This window comes from Arabidopsis thaliana, chromosome 4, assembly GCF_000001735.4.
Source record: "Arabidopsis thaliana chromosome 4, partial sequence".
NCBI lineage: Eukaryota > Viridiplantae > Streptophyta > Magnoliopsida > Brassicales > Brassicaceae > Arabidopsis > Arabidopsis thaliana.
The window spans coordinates 18168422-18184433 of NC_003075.7; the positions used below are offsets into that span (position 1 = coordinate 18168422).

General features: G+C 34.4%; 4 protein-coding genes across 6 annotated transcripts; 1 reads left to right on the forward strand and 3 right to left on the reverse strand.

Annotated features, from left to right (window-relative positions):
• Positions 1-254: 254 nt before the first annotated feature.
• GH9B16 (glycosyl hydrolase 9B16) lies at positions 255-2528 on the reverse strand (the record flags this gene model as incomplete). 2 transcript variants are annotated; one of them, NM_001342521.1, is made up of 6 exons in its annotated part: positions 255-581; positions 665-707; positions 758-1005; positions 1226-1387; positions 1488-1787; positions 2124-2528. In NM_001342521.1, 6 exons carry the CDS (start codon positions 2526-2528, stop codon positions 255-257), a joined length of 1485 nt encoding a protein of 494 aa, NP_001329141.1. The 2 variants fall into 2 exon arrangements, with proteins under 2 accessions (NP_001329141.1, NP_195610.3); NM_120059.3 differs by lacking the exons at positions 255-581; positions 665-707 and having other exon boundaries at positions 754-1005; positions 1488-1503; positions 1579-1787.
• Positions 2529-3167: 639 nt separating this feature from the next.
• On the reverse strand, positions 3168-5419 carry GH9B17 (glycosyl hydrolase 9B17). The gene is made up of 5 exons (NM_120060.2): positions 4966-5419; positions 4329-4628; positions 4079-4240; positions 3726-4001; positions 3168-3633 (listed from the first exon to the last, which is right to left on the reverse strand). The coding sequence occupies exons 1-5, from the start codon at positions 5374-5376 to the stop codon at positions 3301-3303; spliced, it is 1482 nt and encodes a 493-aa protein (NP_195611.1). The 5' UTR covers positions 5377-5419; the 3' UTR covers positions 3168-3300.
• Positions 5420-7478: 2059 nt separating this feature from the next.
• Positions 7479-10845, reverse strand: GH9B18 (glycosyl hydrolase 9B18). 2 transcript variants are annotated; one of them, NM_120061.2, is made up of 5 exons: positions 10259-10845; positions 9007-9306; positions 8675-8836; positions 8178-8453; positions 7479-8073 (listed from the first exon to the last, which is right to left on the reverse strand). In NM_120061.2, the coding sequence occupies exons 1-5, from the start codon at positions 10679-10681 to the stop codon at positions 7741-7743; spliced, it is 1494 nt and encodes a 497-aa protein (NP_568050.1). In that variant the 5' UTR covers positions 10682-10845; the 3' UTR covers positions 7479-7740. The 2 variants fall into 2 exon arrangements, with proteins under 2 accessions (NP_568050.1, NP_001329800.1); NM_001342522.1 differs by having other exon boundaries at positions 7481-8106; positions 10259-10762.
• A 3048-nt stretch (positions 10846-13893) lies between these two features.
• On the forward strand, positions 13894-15919 carry AT4G39020 (SH3 domain-containing protein; the record flags this gene model as incomplete). Its single annotated transcript, NM_120062.1, has 5 exons — positions 13894-14014; positions 14203-14325; positions 15439-15512; positions 15595-15669; positions 15803-15919. 5 exons carry the CDS (start codon positions 13894-13896, stop codon positions 15917-15919), a joined length of 510 nt encoding a protein of 169 aa, NP_195613.1.
• Between the last annotated feature and the right edge of the window lie 93 nt (positions 15920-16012).

Below are 16012 nucleotides of genomic sequence, written 5' to 3' on the forward strand. Positions count from 1 at the left end.
TCAACATATGGTTGGTCTTAAAGAAAGCTTAAACATCGACAAAAGTTGCATTATACCCCAATTTGTTTAAAATAAAAAGAGTCTTATTATATATCCGTTAATACTTTTTTTAGTTTTTCTTTCATTATATGAATCAAGTGATACAAAAATACTCACTTTTAGATTCTGTTCGTTTTGCACAAAAAAAAAAAGATTCTGTTCGTTGTTTAATACAACTTACTTTCTTCTGTCAAATCTTAAAAGGCAGAATCGTCTCAAACCGGGTTGGCCTTAAAATAAGCCAAGAGACCAACAAAAGGTGCATTGATGTAGGTCGTCGGCTCAGTCTCACTTGCATTTGTCCGACCTCCAACGAATTTGTCATCTATGTTTGGTCCTCCGATCACTGCACCTACTAAAACGTTGGGGTCTGGATTTGGTGACGAGAAACTGTTCCATCCTTCTGAGCATTTGACCGGGGTAGGATGAGTAGTGATAGACGGTGAGGATGCACCGCGGTGATGGATTTGTCGTGGATATCGGTTACCGTACCCGATCATGTATGACATTTTCATCGGATTATCTCCCAAAATGTAATCCACCTATATGAAATCATTATTACCATATAACCGATCAAGTTAGTTAAGTAGTAGACCACTAATTTGTAAAATGATAACTCATGAACTTTCTCAAAACCAACTATATTTGCTATGCGTTGTGTTAAATACCTGTCGTTTGGCCAAGCGACGGAGAGAATCCGGCTGGAACTTGAGACTACCACAGTGGAGTTGTTGAGAGGATTTGGAGAGGTTGTTGAGAGGATTTGGAGAGGTAATTGGCGTAAGTGAGAAGGAGAAAAGACAATGCGACGGTGTTTTGGAGCTGGCTGCTTCCGGGTTTGTAAAGAAGACCACCGGGAGAGTAACTCATATGTGCACCAGGAGTTTCCAGAAAAAACGAACACATCAATTTTTCCGCTGTATCCTTATACGGTGCAATCGCAGCAACATTCTTCTCAAATACTTCCTATATCAACAACAAGCAGCTCAAACGGTTTAGAATTAAACGAGTTTGTTCTCGACCGGTATACCAGAATATATACATTTTTCTATTTAAGAAGAATAATATATGCATGGTCAAGTTATACTACTTGTATGTTCAGTATAAAATGAGTTACGATCATGAGTTTTATTGTATTATGAATATAATTTCGTCATTTTAAAAATCAAAGAGAATTGGATCAAACCTTGGCAACGAGGACATTGACGCCCCCAACTTTGTTATCCCATCCAAACTCGAAGTAATTGGAATCTGACCCAAAAGATTGACGATTCTCCACTAAGTATTTAATGTAAGAATCTTTACCGGTCGCTCTTCTCAGCCATGCAGCTCCCCATAATAATTCATCCTATATGAAACAACATGATTATTTATATGGAACTAAAAACATTAATCTAGACCGATATCTAATTTTACATAAGATATTCAAGAAATCATAGAGAGATTACCTCATATCCGTTTACACTACAATAAAATGGGCAGACAGCTAGTTTAGTCTCAGGATTATTGGTGTAAGAACCTCGATGTGAATCTGCGTACTCAAAAGTTCTTAAAGCATTATCGAGCAATAGTTTAGAATATCTAGGATCAAATCGTTTGAATGCGATTGAGGCGGCTGCCAACGCAGCTGCGATTTCTCCAGCTAAATCAGAGGCTGGTTTCGGTGCTTCCAGTGCGTAAGCGGTCCGTGGTGTGTCCATGTCCTCTGGTCTCTCCCAACACTGATGATCCGGTGTTGGTTCACCTACCTAAATATCATTATTTAAGATTATAAATCAAATTCTCAATATATATGCATCAGTTTAACTCTTATGAATATTATAGCCTCGTTAAATAAATTAGTTAATTACTAACAAGTAAAAACAAACAAAAAATAAGTAACAATATTGAGATGAAAAAAAAAAACAAGATAATAATTGTTTGTGATATGAACAAATACATTACGAATCTAAGATCTGAAGTAAAATTTGTGAGAACTAGATGTATGTGTAAAAGACACACAAATACAATCGTTGTTAACTATCCTAAGCTATACATACATGTATAATAAAAGACAAGAGCTTATTGACGTATAGTCACCGTACTTGGACGAAGATGCGATTAGGGAGTTGGGAAACGGTCTTGAGGAGATAATTGCTGCCCCACCGGAGAGCGACGAGATTGTCCCGGAGATCAGCCGGAGACATGTAACTTCCGAAGTCGATAGCGCTCCACGCAAGCATCGTAGTCGTAAAAGCCATCGGAAAATGGAATTTAATGTTGTCTCCGGCGTCGTAGTAACCACCAACGAGGTCGACATTGAGGTTCTTGCCATCGTTGAGTGCGGAGTTGTGGCGCCACGTCATCCTCTGTTCTCTTGGGAGATATCCAGATCGTTGACCTTCGAAGAAGAGGATTGACTTTGTGAGAGCATCGGAGTAGTCGTGAGAAATCGTCGTTGGTAGGAGGATGAGGAGGATAACTATAAACGAGCAAACCAATGGCTTCATTGTTTTCTCTTTTAGGGTTTATGAGAGATGACTAAATAAGACGATGCATATATATAAACTTTTATTCGATTTTTTTCTATGGAAACTTTCCCGCATGTTTTAACTCCTTGTATATTTTTATATCTAAACTTTCCTCACCATGATTTATCACAATCAAGAACTTTTTGTTCTCTGTTAAATCGTTTTTTTTGTCCTAGTTTAAATGGATATATTGGCGAGTTTTTCTTTTCCAAATTTGATCTATAGATAAAGAGGATATGTAAACTTGGCAAAAAAAAAAACGAATGAAAGCGATAAAAATATTATCGAGTCTTATAAAACATCATCTAAATTACCACAAATAAAACCATATCTGCAATAAATAATTTTCTGTTTGAATATAAATACATATTATTTTATTTTTTAAAAATACATATTATAATTATAATATGTATTCTTTTAATTTTTATTAATTATATAAATACTTTAAGACATAAAGATAAACAACGGTAAAACAAAAGAAATTTGTATCATGAAAACGTAAATTGCATAAGAATAAATCATTATAAAAATTTTTTATCTACCTTGCCATTGTTTATACGGTATAAATTATACCTAAAAAAAATAAGTAAGTACCATTAAGAATATTACTAAAAGGTTTAAAGATGTGTTTTCCTTTACTTGAAGAATTTCCCATACATAAATATATATCTCTTGATGCGTACTTTTACCTCAATCAATATATGTACATTTTCATTTATTTATTTTTACAAATCTGGGAAAGAAATTGAAATCAAGAGAAGTTGGGGTTGCTTTTGAAGTACGCAAAGACACCAACAAAAGGTGCATTGATGTAGGTTGTGGGCTCAGTCTCACTAGCATTTGTCCGACCTCCAATAAATCTATCATCTACGTCAGGCCCGCCAATCACCGCACCTATAAGAATGTTGGGGTTTGGATTGGGTGATGAGAAAATATTCCATCCTGCTATGCACCCAAAGGCAGCCGGATGAACGGTAACAGACGGTATAGACGAGCCACGGTGGTGGATCAGTCCCGGGTACCGCTCGCCGTACCCAATCATGTATGACAACTTCATTGGATTATCTCCCAAAACGTAGTCTACCTACAAAAAATAAAACACAAATATTTTTTTCTTAGACTAACGAACACAAGAATTATGGAAGAAAAAAATGATCTTATGATTCTAATATATACCTGTCGTTTGACTATGCGGCGAAGAGAATCCGGTTGAAACTTGAGGTTACCGCAATTGAGCTGTTGAGAAGATGTAGAGAGGTAATCTGCGTAGGTAAGGAGAAGGAAAGATAGTGCGGCCGTGTTCTGGAGCTGAGTGCTTCCAGGTTTGTAAATGAGACCGCCGGGAGTGTAAGACATATGTGGACCATTGGTTTCCGGCAAAAATGAACACATCATTTTCTCCGCGGTATCTTTATATGCGGCTATCGCGGTCACATTATTCTGAAGTACTTCCTGTTTAACCAAAATGATTAACGGTCACACTTATCATATATATATACATCAGTTTGATTTTGGAAATTGGACCAAACCTTGGCAACGAGAACATTAACACCCCCAACTTTGTTGTCCCAGCCAAACTCAAAGTAATTGGAACTTTCACCGAAAGCTTGACCATTGTCCACTAAGTATCTCAGATAAGAATCTTCGCCGGTTGCTCGTCTCAACCACGCAGCTCCCCATAGCAACTCGTCCTATATATATGAAAGAACATGATGATTATATGAAATTAAACCCAATTAATTTTCATTGTACAATATTCGAGATATGTTCAAGATGTACCTTATATCCATTAACACTACAGTAAAACGGGCAAACGGCTTGCTTGATTCCCGGATTATCGGTGTAAGAACCTCGATGTGAATCTGCGTACTGAAACGTTTGTACGGCTTTATTGAGTAATATTGCGGAATACTTAGGATTTGCTTGTTTGAATGCAATTGAAGCGGCTGCTAAAGCTGCTGCGATTTCTCCCGCTAAATCGGAGGCTGGATATGGTGCATCTAAGGCGAAAGCGGTTCGTGGCGTGTCCATATCTTCCGGTCTTTCCCAACAATCGTGGTCCGGTTGTACTTCACCGACCTATACAATATTAATCTTGTGTTGTTGGTGTGTACATAATAAAAAGATATTCTTAATATTTTCCATTAAAAATCGTGGTCTCGTAAAAAGAATAATTACAGAAGAAGAAACTAATCAACACATATTGTTATCTTGTCAGGGAAGATATCCAATTTGATTCCTGTCCTATTATGACAAAATTGGTGAAACAAATTCTTGATACCGGTATGTATTAGTGAATATACAAAATATATATATATATATATATATATTATACTATAACTATTGTGTCCATAGATGGTGAAAACCAAATGCACGATTACACTAAAACGACGATGGGTTAAGAGTTAAGACGTACGTGGACGAAAATGCGATTAGGGAGTTGTGAAACGGTCTTAAGGAGATAATCAGTGGCCCACTTGACGGCTACGAGATTATGTCTGAAATCATGCTGAGACATATAGCGTCCGAAGTCAACAGAACTCCAAGCAAGCATCGTGGCCGTAAAAGCCATCGGAAAATGAAACTTAACGTTGTCCCCGGCGTCGTAGTAACCACCAACGAGGTCGGTTTTGAGGTTTTTTCCGTCGTTGAGTGCAGAGTTTCTACGCCACGCCATCCTTTGTTGTTTTGGAAGACGACCAGAGCGTTGACCTTCGAAAAAGAGGATTGACTTTCTAAGAGCATCGGAATAGTCGTGAGGGATCGCCGTTGGTAGAAGCAGAAGTAGAAGTATGAAAACGGTTACAAGGTAAATCGAAGCTTTCATTTTCCTAAAAATTATTAGGACTTGGTGAGATTTCGTTGTTTTGATATGTAGTTTTGGGGGCTTTAGGGTTCATATTTATAGGCACATAATATATGCTACAACTTCTGGTTCACGTACGTAGTTTGGGTCATTTGGTAAGTAATCAATACGTTTTGGTTTGGTAAGAATCCATGCATGTTTATCAAAAAAAAAAAAAAAAATTAGATAGAAACAAGTAAACTAGATAATGATTTCGCTTCAATGACTCAAAGGTTTATTCACAGTACTTTATCTATTATTTTTACACCTCGAATTTTCTTATACTGTTTTAAGAAAAATATTCCTGACAATTAAATTTAAATCAATATCTTTGAGTGTATTCTCCTTAATTGAATTTAAATTTTATTTATTTTTGTCTAATTCATATATATTTTAAGACAAGAATATTCAATCCTATAATTAATCGTTTTTAGTTTTGCTAGATTTGAATACCAGCTGTGGTAAGAAAAAAACTATATCACATCTTTTGCTAACTTTATATGTTTATATATATATATATAGAAGTTCTATGTATGTTGATATTCTGAAAAGAGGTGCAATGAGAAACAAAATATTAAAATTTGATGACTCATATATCATTAGCTAATTAATATTAATTATTATTAATTATTAATATGTGAGAGAAAGATGTATAGGAGAATGAAATCTGAATGTTTTTGTTGCATTGGGTAAGGTACAGATTTTTTCCCGGCCGGGATGCCTCTTCTTTATTATAGATGGATTATAATTGGCTTAATTTATTTTCAGGATATAATTAAGATGTAAATATCAACAAATAATCTTCTTGAAACTAAAGTAATTTGATTTCACATTTTCATCTCTTGTTTCGCCAGAATAAATTTCAGGCAAACCAATATTTCATACAGAACTGATCAGTAAATCGAATTTAAGAAGAAAAAGTACTAGAAACGTGATTAAAAAAAAAAATGGTAAGAAAAATTAATGTTCTGTTAAGAGAAAAGTAAAAACAATGTATTTTGTCTAAGGCAAAACTTTTCTTGATGAGTTTTGCTTCTCTTTCCAATGAGTTATACTTTCTACCTGATTCTTGAACCAAGCGTGTGTGCATGCAACGATTCGAGATATTGCTTGTGTTTAATCGTACAATTTATTTTGCTCTTGACTACATTCTATATCATATACGGAACGAGTTAATAATAATAATATATGGAACGAGTTAAGTAATTAGCATAAACTCTGTTTTTTTCTTATCGTGTACCGTATCATTTTTTGTTTCTGCCCCATATATAAGGCAATCATGCTCTTTTATTTCTCTACACAATGTCTACTCTGTTATATTTTGTAGAAAGCACATATTTGTTCGTTTCTCTATATCACATCACCTTTCGTTGTAGTTTCCACAATTGTCGCGTTTATATATTCTTTAAGAAACATTTAATTTGAAGCATATCCAAACTGAGGCAAATATATATATATATATATATATACATATATATATATTTAAAGATTACGTAAACTAGTATTAATTGTGTATATTACATTTATTAGTATCTATGACCAACCGCTATTAATAGGTTTAGTTGCCGAGTAGTTTTCGATTACCTTTCCTACGCTATTTTATAAAAATCCAATTATAAATTTGTGGACTACAGTTGTATCAATGAATCATTTGTACAATCATAGACCTATAAAATATAGTATTACAGAATGATTACAATCATCACATAATAAGTACGGACACACAACAAACCAAAACGAAATTATTATTAATATTGCTCGATCGAATTAGTATATAATTTGTACATATATTTATTGAGATGCAACAAAAAAAAAAAAAAAAATCAGAATTCATAGCAATTGAAGTAATAATATATGACTATCGAGAGAAATTTGCATGGAATAAATAATTTCAAATAATGATAGTCTAGCTAGTGGATTATCGTTATGTACTTACGTTAGTTCAGACTAATTATTTTCAACCTTTTTTCAAATAATTATTTTCAACCTTTTTTTCTCCTGTACCACTAAAATATTCATTTATCGATTTATATAACGTGAGAACTCTCTTTAACCAGACCTAAATAAAATTGTACCCGTTTTCTTTAGCAACCATTATATATATGTATATATGAATAGACTATTAATTACATTTGATAAAAAAAGAAGTATCAAATGATCAACAGGTGAATAATCCGAATAAGTTATTCAGATTAATTTTGCGTAAAAGAAAAACTATTTTAACTGTAAGAACTTTTTCCTTCTTTACTTGGGCAAGAAGATGAGAGACTTGTAAGAAAAAAAAGAACTCCCATACTCTTGGAACTTAAGAATAATGTTTTCCAATTTTACTCCCATGTCGTCAGCTTAGCTAGAACCAGGATTGGCTGCAAAGTACGCCAAAACGCCAACGAAAGGAGCATTGATGTAAGTAGTGGGCTCGGACTTGCGGAAATCGGACCGATCATCATCGTACATATCGTCCTCTCCGGGCCCACCCACCACCGCTCCAATCAAAACGTTCGGGTTCGGTTCGGTAGAATTGAAATAAACCGACCCGTCTTTGCATCTGATGGCTTCTGGATGGTCCACAATCGATGGCAATGATGAGCCACGGTGATGGATCCTCTTTGGATATCTCTCTCCGTATCCGACCATGTACGATAATCCCATCGGATTATTCCCCAATATATAGTCCACCTTCATTTTCCAATAAATACATGATTAGTTTTGCTGGATGCCAAAAACAAATTATATGTTATTCACTTATAAACTTAAACCAAACCAACTCAAACCGGTCTAACCTGTTTCTTGGCAAGACGGCGGAGATAATCAGGAGGGACGGTAAGGGTGCCGCAATTGAGGGAGAGAGAGCTTCTTGAAAGATATTGAGCGTATACGAGGAGGAGGAAAGATATGGTGGTCGCATGTTGGAGCTGGCTACCGCCGGGCTTGTAAAGTAGACCAGCGGAAGTATACTCAACATGCGGTCCCGAAGATTCCGGGACCAGACTACACATGAAGCTCTCTGCTGATGCCTTGTACGCCTCTAAGTTGTACATATTTCCTTCAATAACTTCCTGTACCGAAATTAAATCAAACCACCAAGTTTATCAGTTATGGTACCGGTTTGGTTCTTAACCGGGTCAGTTTGGATTCACGTACACGGAAAGAAAAGAACATAACTTTGATATGCACGTGAAAGCCTCGTGTTTACTAAACTTTTGCTAAAGTATTTAAAGTTAATTTCGATTTCATCCCCTAAATTTGATGTTAATAAAATTGGAAGTATTGAACTAACCTTCGAAACGAGAACATTAAGTCCACCAACTTTGTTGTCCCAGCCAAATTCGTCTACGTTATCGTTAGCACCAAACGGTTCACGGTTACTCTCTATGTAATTAAGGTAGCTTTCATCACCAGTCGCTTTTCTTAGCCAAGCTGCTCCCCACAATAACTCATCCTACCCATAACAAAAATTTTACAAAAAACAACATTAAAGAAAATCATCACCAAGAAAATGTACAAAATATAATATTTACCAAGAATGTATAGATATTTAGCTTGTTCTAATGATCCTGTTAAATATTTGATAACTTCTTTAGTCACACAAATGTTGGGATTGATGTTTACCTGAAATCCGTTGAAATCGCAGTAGAAAGGACACACATCATTTTTGATATCGTCATTGCTGCTATAAGCACCGCGATACATATCAGCGAACTGAAAAGTTTTGACAGCATTTTGGAGCAATGTTTGAGAGTATCCTGGATCCGATGATCGGAAAGCAATCGAAGCAGCTGAGAGGGCCGCCGTAGTTTCTCCGGCAACTTCAGAAGCCGGATTCGGGGCATTAACGGCGTAAGCAGTCCGTGGTGTATCCATGTCTTCTGGTCTTTCCCAGCAATTATGATCTGCTATCGGATCACCTACCTATCACAAGTTCGTTTATTTTTTTCCTACCTTAGTTAGTTTTCAAAAATATTAAATATTCAAGCCCTCTAAATAAAACAATATATAAATCAAGATATGAAATTATCAATGAATAAAATAAGAAATGCACCTAACAACATCAACATCATATCTGATGTTTGATTTTTCTAATATTGGAACAAAGAGAATTGAACGATTCTGAAAGAAAGAAGTCTCTATCATCGTATCTCAACTCTAATAATTATTAAATGATCATAATTTATTAATTATGATGCAAACGACCATTGAATCAATGTTGATAATTTCATAACCCATTCACTAATTTATTTTAGAGGTGTACTATTGAATTATCATTATCCATTTATTGCTGAATTTAAGTCAACAAAATTTATTGTTGTAGTTTTTTTAAAAAAATAAACATAAAAACAAACGAAAAAACCCTGCAACTAAAACTAATGGTTGGTCATCTTTGTATTTACTACAAAGTACGGGACACACACAAAATAAGACCAAAATTAAATTGACATTTACGTTGCCAACTTATAAAGTTCCTAGTCAATTGTTATTTCCTAAATGATTCATTCGATGTTATACGTATGTTACGTACTGGACTTTGTCATTAACAATAACTAATTAAATTGATATTGATGTGTATTGATAATTTCGTAGAAAGAAAAGAATATATAGGAAAATAGAAAGGGCCAAAAAAAGTGTGACGCAACGACAAAAAAGGTAAATGCAGAGAGACTCTTGAGAGTCCAAAAACAAACACCCACTTCACGGGTTCGTTTCATCTCTTGGCAACTCAAACGATTCAGTTTCCTCAATCTCTGTGTTATTTTAATTCCCCAATTTACCCTTCCCCATAGTTTCGTATTCACTAAAAATGCCACTCACCGGCATAAAAAAAAACAGTTACGAAATTGAATTGGCAAATTAAAACCACACTAACCTGGACGAAGATCCGGTTAGGTAGCTGTGAAACGGATTTGAGGAGGTAATTAGAGCTCCACCGGAGAGCCACGAGAGAGTTACGTAGCTCCGACGAAGGCATGAATTCGCCGAACTCAATTACGCTCCAGGCGAGCATTGTGGTGGTGAAAGCCATCGGGAAATTGAATTTGACGTTGTCTCCGGCGTCGTAATAACCGCCGGTTAAATCGATGTTGTGTGTCCAACCGTCGCTCAGACCGGAGTTACGGCGCCAGGTCATACGCTGGTCGTTTGGGAGGTAACCGGAGCGCTGGCCTTCGAAGAAGAGAATTGATTTTGAGAGTGCGTCGGAGTAATCGTGCTGGTTCGACGACATTGTCGGTCGGAAGAAGAAGAAGAAAAAGAAGAAGACAAGTGAGAGAGGGTGTAAATGTAATTTCATGGTGTATCGGCGTCGGTGACGGCCGCCGTGGTGGTGATGGTGAGAGGCTACTGTCTGTGACTGATCGGTGTTTGCAACTACGAGTGTGTCACGAGATGTGTTTATATATATAAGTGGGAGATCATATTTTTTTTACTAATATAGTATAGTATAACATAATAAAGGAGTCATTATGTGATTTAGTACTTTTTGTTATGCGATTTATGCTTGGATAATACGTAGAAAATGGAATTAAAAATTGCAACTAAAATATATTTAAGTGTTGCATTAGGAATTAGTACTTTGCAATCGTGGATTAATTTATATATTATTTACAACTAATTTAATAAGAACTGAATAATGTCATTTGTGCGTGTGGCAGCACTACTGAGTACTGACAAACGAAACTGAAGCGAGCGCGCGGGCAAGCAAGCCCATGGGTGTCACTCTTTTGGTTTTTGCTCGAAATTTTTTCATTTTCTGTTTTAAATATCTCTTTAGCAATGCAATGAGCATGTCTCTTTAGGAATATAATGGGAATTATAAATGTAAATTAGGTTTAATAATGAATAAAAGATAGTATGACGACAAAAATAATAGAAAAAGGATAGTATAAGCGACGAGATTAGCATAATAAAAAGACTGCTTTCTATAATGCAAAAAAAAAAAAAATCAGAATCTCGTGACCATGTGGGACCTGCATGCTACTGTAACATGATTCGGGCTTTGCGTTTAAGCGTTAAGATGCAAAGGAAAGTATACACAAAATTCACAATCTTTCTATGTTTGTGTGTACATAAATATTTTTTCTATGAGTTACCTACTAAGAAAACATTACCCAATTTTATGTTTTTTTGTTCGTAGCGCCTCGCTTCTAATGATTTAGTCTTTAGCGTCCACGAAAGACTCTGTCTCTCGTATTCTCATCTTTACAAATTAACTTTGCCATCTTTATCTTCATATGAGCAACATCCATATAATTTAGCCTTCTTGTAAAGCCAACCAATTAACTTTTTGATTCCACTGATAACACAAAACGACATAAGAAACCTACAAAAAATAAAACTCAGAATAACGAGATATTTAAAAACAAAACACTTTTCCAGTTGAATTACAATAAAGGGATCAGACCTTTGTATTTAGTGTTCAATTCATTATAATCTTGAATCCACTAATGAATATCGATCTTAGAAGGTGTCGCGACATTGTGGATCGATTCGAAACCAATCTTTGATAAATGACAATACGATTTTATTTGAGAGATCAATATTTGTGTTATTTATACATTAATAATTCAGTAAATGATATTACTAATCTATATCTGTACGTATCAAAGTATTGACTAATGGAGCGTTTCACAAAAAAATTAAGTGTCAATATTACATACCAAACATATATATATATATATATAACTGTAGTTAGTTAAATGTTAGGCGAGTAGAAATATCAAATATATGATTTTACCAAAACAAAAAATATGAATTCATCATACTTTTTATACGAAACAAAGCTCACGTAAACTAAAATAAAAATAAAATATAACGTATATTTGTGGGGGACTTTGCCATTTTCACAAGCAAAATAATCCGTTATTTTTTTGCCTTATCCTTTATCGACCATTTTTCTATTTTCCTCTAAAAATCTTAGCTTTACGCTTACATGATTTTCTGCCCTAGGAAATTATCATAAACCAATATGATCTTACAATGTCCAAAACATTAACTTGGTTGAAAATCATATATATGATACAAATTAATTAAGATTCCACTAACAAAAGTCAACTTTTTTTTTTAGTTAAATAAACAATAGACAATTGGTGTCATACTCATATAGAAATGTATTACAAGTGATTAGTGAAAATAAGTATAGGCATTATAAGATAATATTAGAATTCTGACAAATCTATGTCTCATTGCATTGGTACCATAACGTACCTTGTGGAACACGACAAGTGACCTCACAGCACATGCGTGTGTTATCTTTTTTTTTATGTGTATCAAATTGTGGATATTCATTTCTACAGACATGGACCTAAAAGCAAAGGTAGAATTAGACTACTGAAATAATGGGCTTCATTTAGGTTTAGTTTGTTATTGGGTTTTCAGATCCGTACGTTATGTTTCGTGAACCATCGTATCAGTTTCTTCTCGTACTGAGGCCCATGACTCGGTAATTAACTGCATATTTTGGGATCTTTAAGAATTAATTGGCAAACTAATTCATTTCAAGAAAACTAATATATTTCTTAAATTATGACAAATGACAGAAAATAATTTAAGATTTTCAAAGTAATACCAAATGTTTACTTTCAATGAATTCGTAAAAGTCCATTAATAACTTATCTTATTTACATATCATTTTACATCAATAAGTCCAAATTTAATAATAAGCCATATTTATCTGTATTTATAAATAGACATGTGTAGACGTGTTTGATTTAACATATATGATAAAACTCCAAGATAATTAAAACATTCCACCTAGTGCTTTGTAGATTAAAAAATTAAAGATTTTTCATTAAAACTCTAATTAATCCCCCTTAATTTTCATCACAACTTTGTACTACTAATCTTCCTACATTCTGCTACGACTTTTGGATTAAGACTATGTTTTGGTGTATAATAAAGTGTCAAATAGCAACCGTATGTATTAAGAGATGAGTAATTGTTTGTGAGTCAATAATAATTATATTGAGTCAGCAAACGTAACTTTCCATTACATATTTACATTATAGGTGAGAGTTTTCTTAACCATAGGCACGAGGCTTTCGTAAACATTTAAACTATCTCCACATATATGTACGAATCATGCACCAAATATCTGTATTTCTTCAACTTTGAAAAATATACTCCATCCTAGCGTGTTAGGTTCATATGATTTCTTCTGCTGAATTTTAATACATTATAATATTAAAATGGAAATAGAAGTAAAGGGATAGTTGAAATTTGTGGTTTTGTGAGTCATCACTTTTCTGTTTGGAGATGAAAGATATGTTCTCTTTAATCTAAACGGCATTACGCGTAAAAAAATACTTTCCCTTAATTTTCATCACAACCTTTAATTTTATTACTAAACTTCCTATATATATAGTAGTCGATGCTCTATTTCTAATCACACGATAAACTTTCTTAAACTTTGAGGAGCTCTCTCTCTATTCAGCCCTTGTTTTTACTTTAAAAAATCATGTTCAAGTTACGTGAAATTCGTCTCTTTCTCCAATCACTGAACAACAAATGGTGTCTCGTTATCCAATTGGTGGTTTCGCTTTCCATAGGCACCAGTTTCATCTACTTCTACGACATTTGGGAATCTTCTCTCAAAAAGAACGTAACTTTCTTCAAGTTGACGATGAGGGTATTCGTTTTTTTCTCTATTTTGATGCTACTTGTGATGTACGCCACACCTCAATTTTCTTATATGACTTATGGGGTTTTTCGTAAACACAAGCACATTAGAAAGATGGTAAAGTGTTTTTCGGAATCGTTCATCGTGTGGTTAACAACACTCATAGATAGTATTGTTGCTTATTATGGGTGACGTAGGGGGTTGGATAGTCGTCCCATTAACTACAATAATCGTTTTCACTAAGACTCTTATGATGGCCGAGTGTTGCGAGGAGTGTTGTGAGCAAATGGAAGAAGACGCTTATTCGGAATGGCTCCGTGGTATGGGCTGGTACATGCCAACAAATAGATCTATGCCAGCATAATCCTTTCATTAGTCCTTAAAATAAATAGTAAATATATATAAAAGATAATGTAAATAGAAAGAAATAACACAGGACGTTTTAGTATAAAGTAAAAGCATATATTAAAAATGATGTAATGGAAACATTTCTTTTTTTTTTGGGCAAAATGTAATGGAAACATAAGAACTAGTATTTCTACAAGAAAGTAAAAGTATATAATGATGTTATTATTGTTATCGTTGATAAGAAGGAACAGAAATATACAAACAACTAATCCTTTTGCCTTTGGGCTATTAAAAGTAAAGCTTTGGGTCATCACAGCCCATTTTCAACAAACGAATTGCTGACGCCATTTTCACTTTCCCCTTTAGCCAGCCACCAGAAGAAGCTTTTGCTTAGTCTACAAAATCAGTTTTAGCCCGTTAGGAAAACGGGAGGTTATTTTGATGTTTGATTTTATATTCTTGTCGGTATTATTGGACCTGCATTGATTTTCATCATAATTTGAGGACCCCCGGCCCAAAGCTTAAAATTTTATATATATAAAGATTATGTATTACAAAAAGCCCTTTTCATTGAAAATATTGAAGGGTCCCGGCGGCGTTAATCGTTATTTGAGAATTTATTGGCAAACTAATCCATTTCTTACATAGATATTTTAACTTTTAAGATATCCAAAAATACACATTTTTGTGAATATAATATCCTCTTTCTAGATGTCATTTTATAATAATACAATCTCCAAATTTAAAACTAAGTTATATTTATTTCTATTTTTACATAAAATCTTCTTTAAATATAATAGTCTTTGGAATCTATCAAATTGAGGTACAAAGATTTGGTGTTTTGCTTTTGCATGTTTCTATGAAAAGGTTGAAGCAGAGCGTAATTACCATCAAAGGATCCTTGAGGTTATTGAACGGCTAGAAGGAGAGGTATATATATCTCCATTGGCCACATCTTTCTACAATGTTAATCCCCAAATGACATAATTTCCTTGTATAGATGAGATTTGAGCAACAAAGAATCGAAGCAACTCAAACTCCACAAGTAGAGAACATCACATCTTCGCCTCCTCTTTCATATTAAGAAGCCAATGATGGAGTCAATGCTTCTCAAATGCATAATGGAACATCAGACGCCATGGGATATTTCTTAGGAGAGGTTGGTGTACTTTAAAATGTCATCATTTTATGGTCGCAAGAACTTGATTAATCTCTTGAGTTGCCTATCTTTTTCCGCACAGGTCATGTTTCCATATCAAGCTGATTCAGATTTTGAGCTCAGCTTATCAGTTGGAGACTATGTTGTTATCAGAGAGGTTAGCATTCAAATCAAAGCATATAAGATACCATTCTTTCGCGGCTCAGGACATCGAATAACGGAAAGAATCTTAAAACTCTTTTTTTTTTTAATCTCTGTGGACTCATTCACATGTCTTTATGATGTTCCAGGTAGTGAGTAGCGTGTGGGCAGAAGGAGAATGTAAAGGCAACGCGGGTTGGTTTACTTACATCTACATCGAAAGAAGGGATCGTGTCTTCGCAACTAAGGTCATCGAGGTCTTCTAGTGGCTTCTTTTGGTGTGTTTCGGTGACTTTTGTTGCCATTGTTGTTCTGTATCTAACTTTTTTTTTTTTTTTTTGGTCAAAAATTCTGTATCT

Coding starts and splice junctions, on each gene's coding strand:
- GH9B18 (NM_120061.2), bottom strand. CDS start 10,681: ATGAAATTACATTTACACCCTCTCTCACTTGTCTTCTTCTTTTTCTTC. Junction 9,307..10,258: donor CTAACCGGATCTTCGTCCAG/GTTAGTGTGGTT, acceptor AACTTGTGATAG/GTAGGTGATCCGATAGCAGA. Junction 8,454..8,674: donor TTAATGTTCTCGTTTCGAAG/GTTAGTTCAATA, acceptor ATTTCGGTACAG/GAAGTTATTGAAGGAAATAT.
- GH9B17 (NM_120060.2), bottom strand. CDS start 5,376: ATGAAAGCTTCGATTTACCTTGTAACCGTTTTCATACTTCTACTTCTG. Junction 4,241..4,328: donor GTAGTGTTAATGGATATAAG/GTACATCTTGAA, acceptor TCATATATATAG/GACGAGTTGCTATGGGGAGC. Junction 4,002..4,078: donor TTAATGTTCTCGTTGCCAAG/GTTTGGTCCAAT, acceptor TTGGTTAAACAG/GAAGTACTTCAGAATAATGT.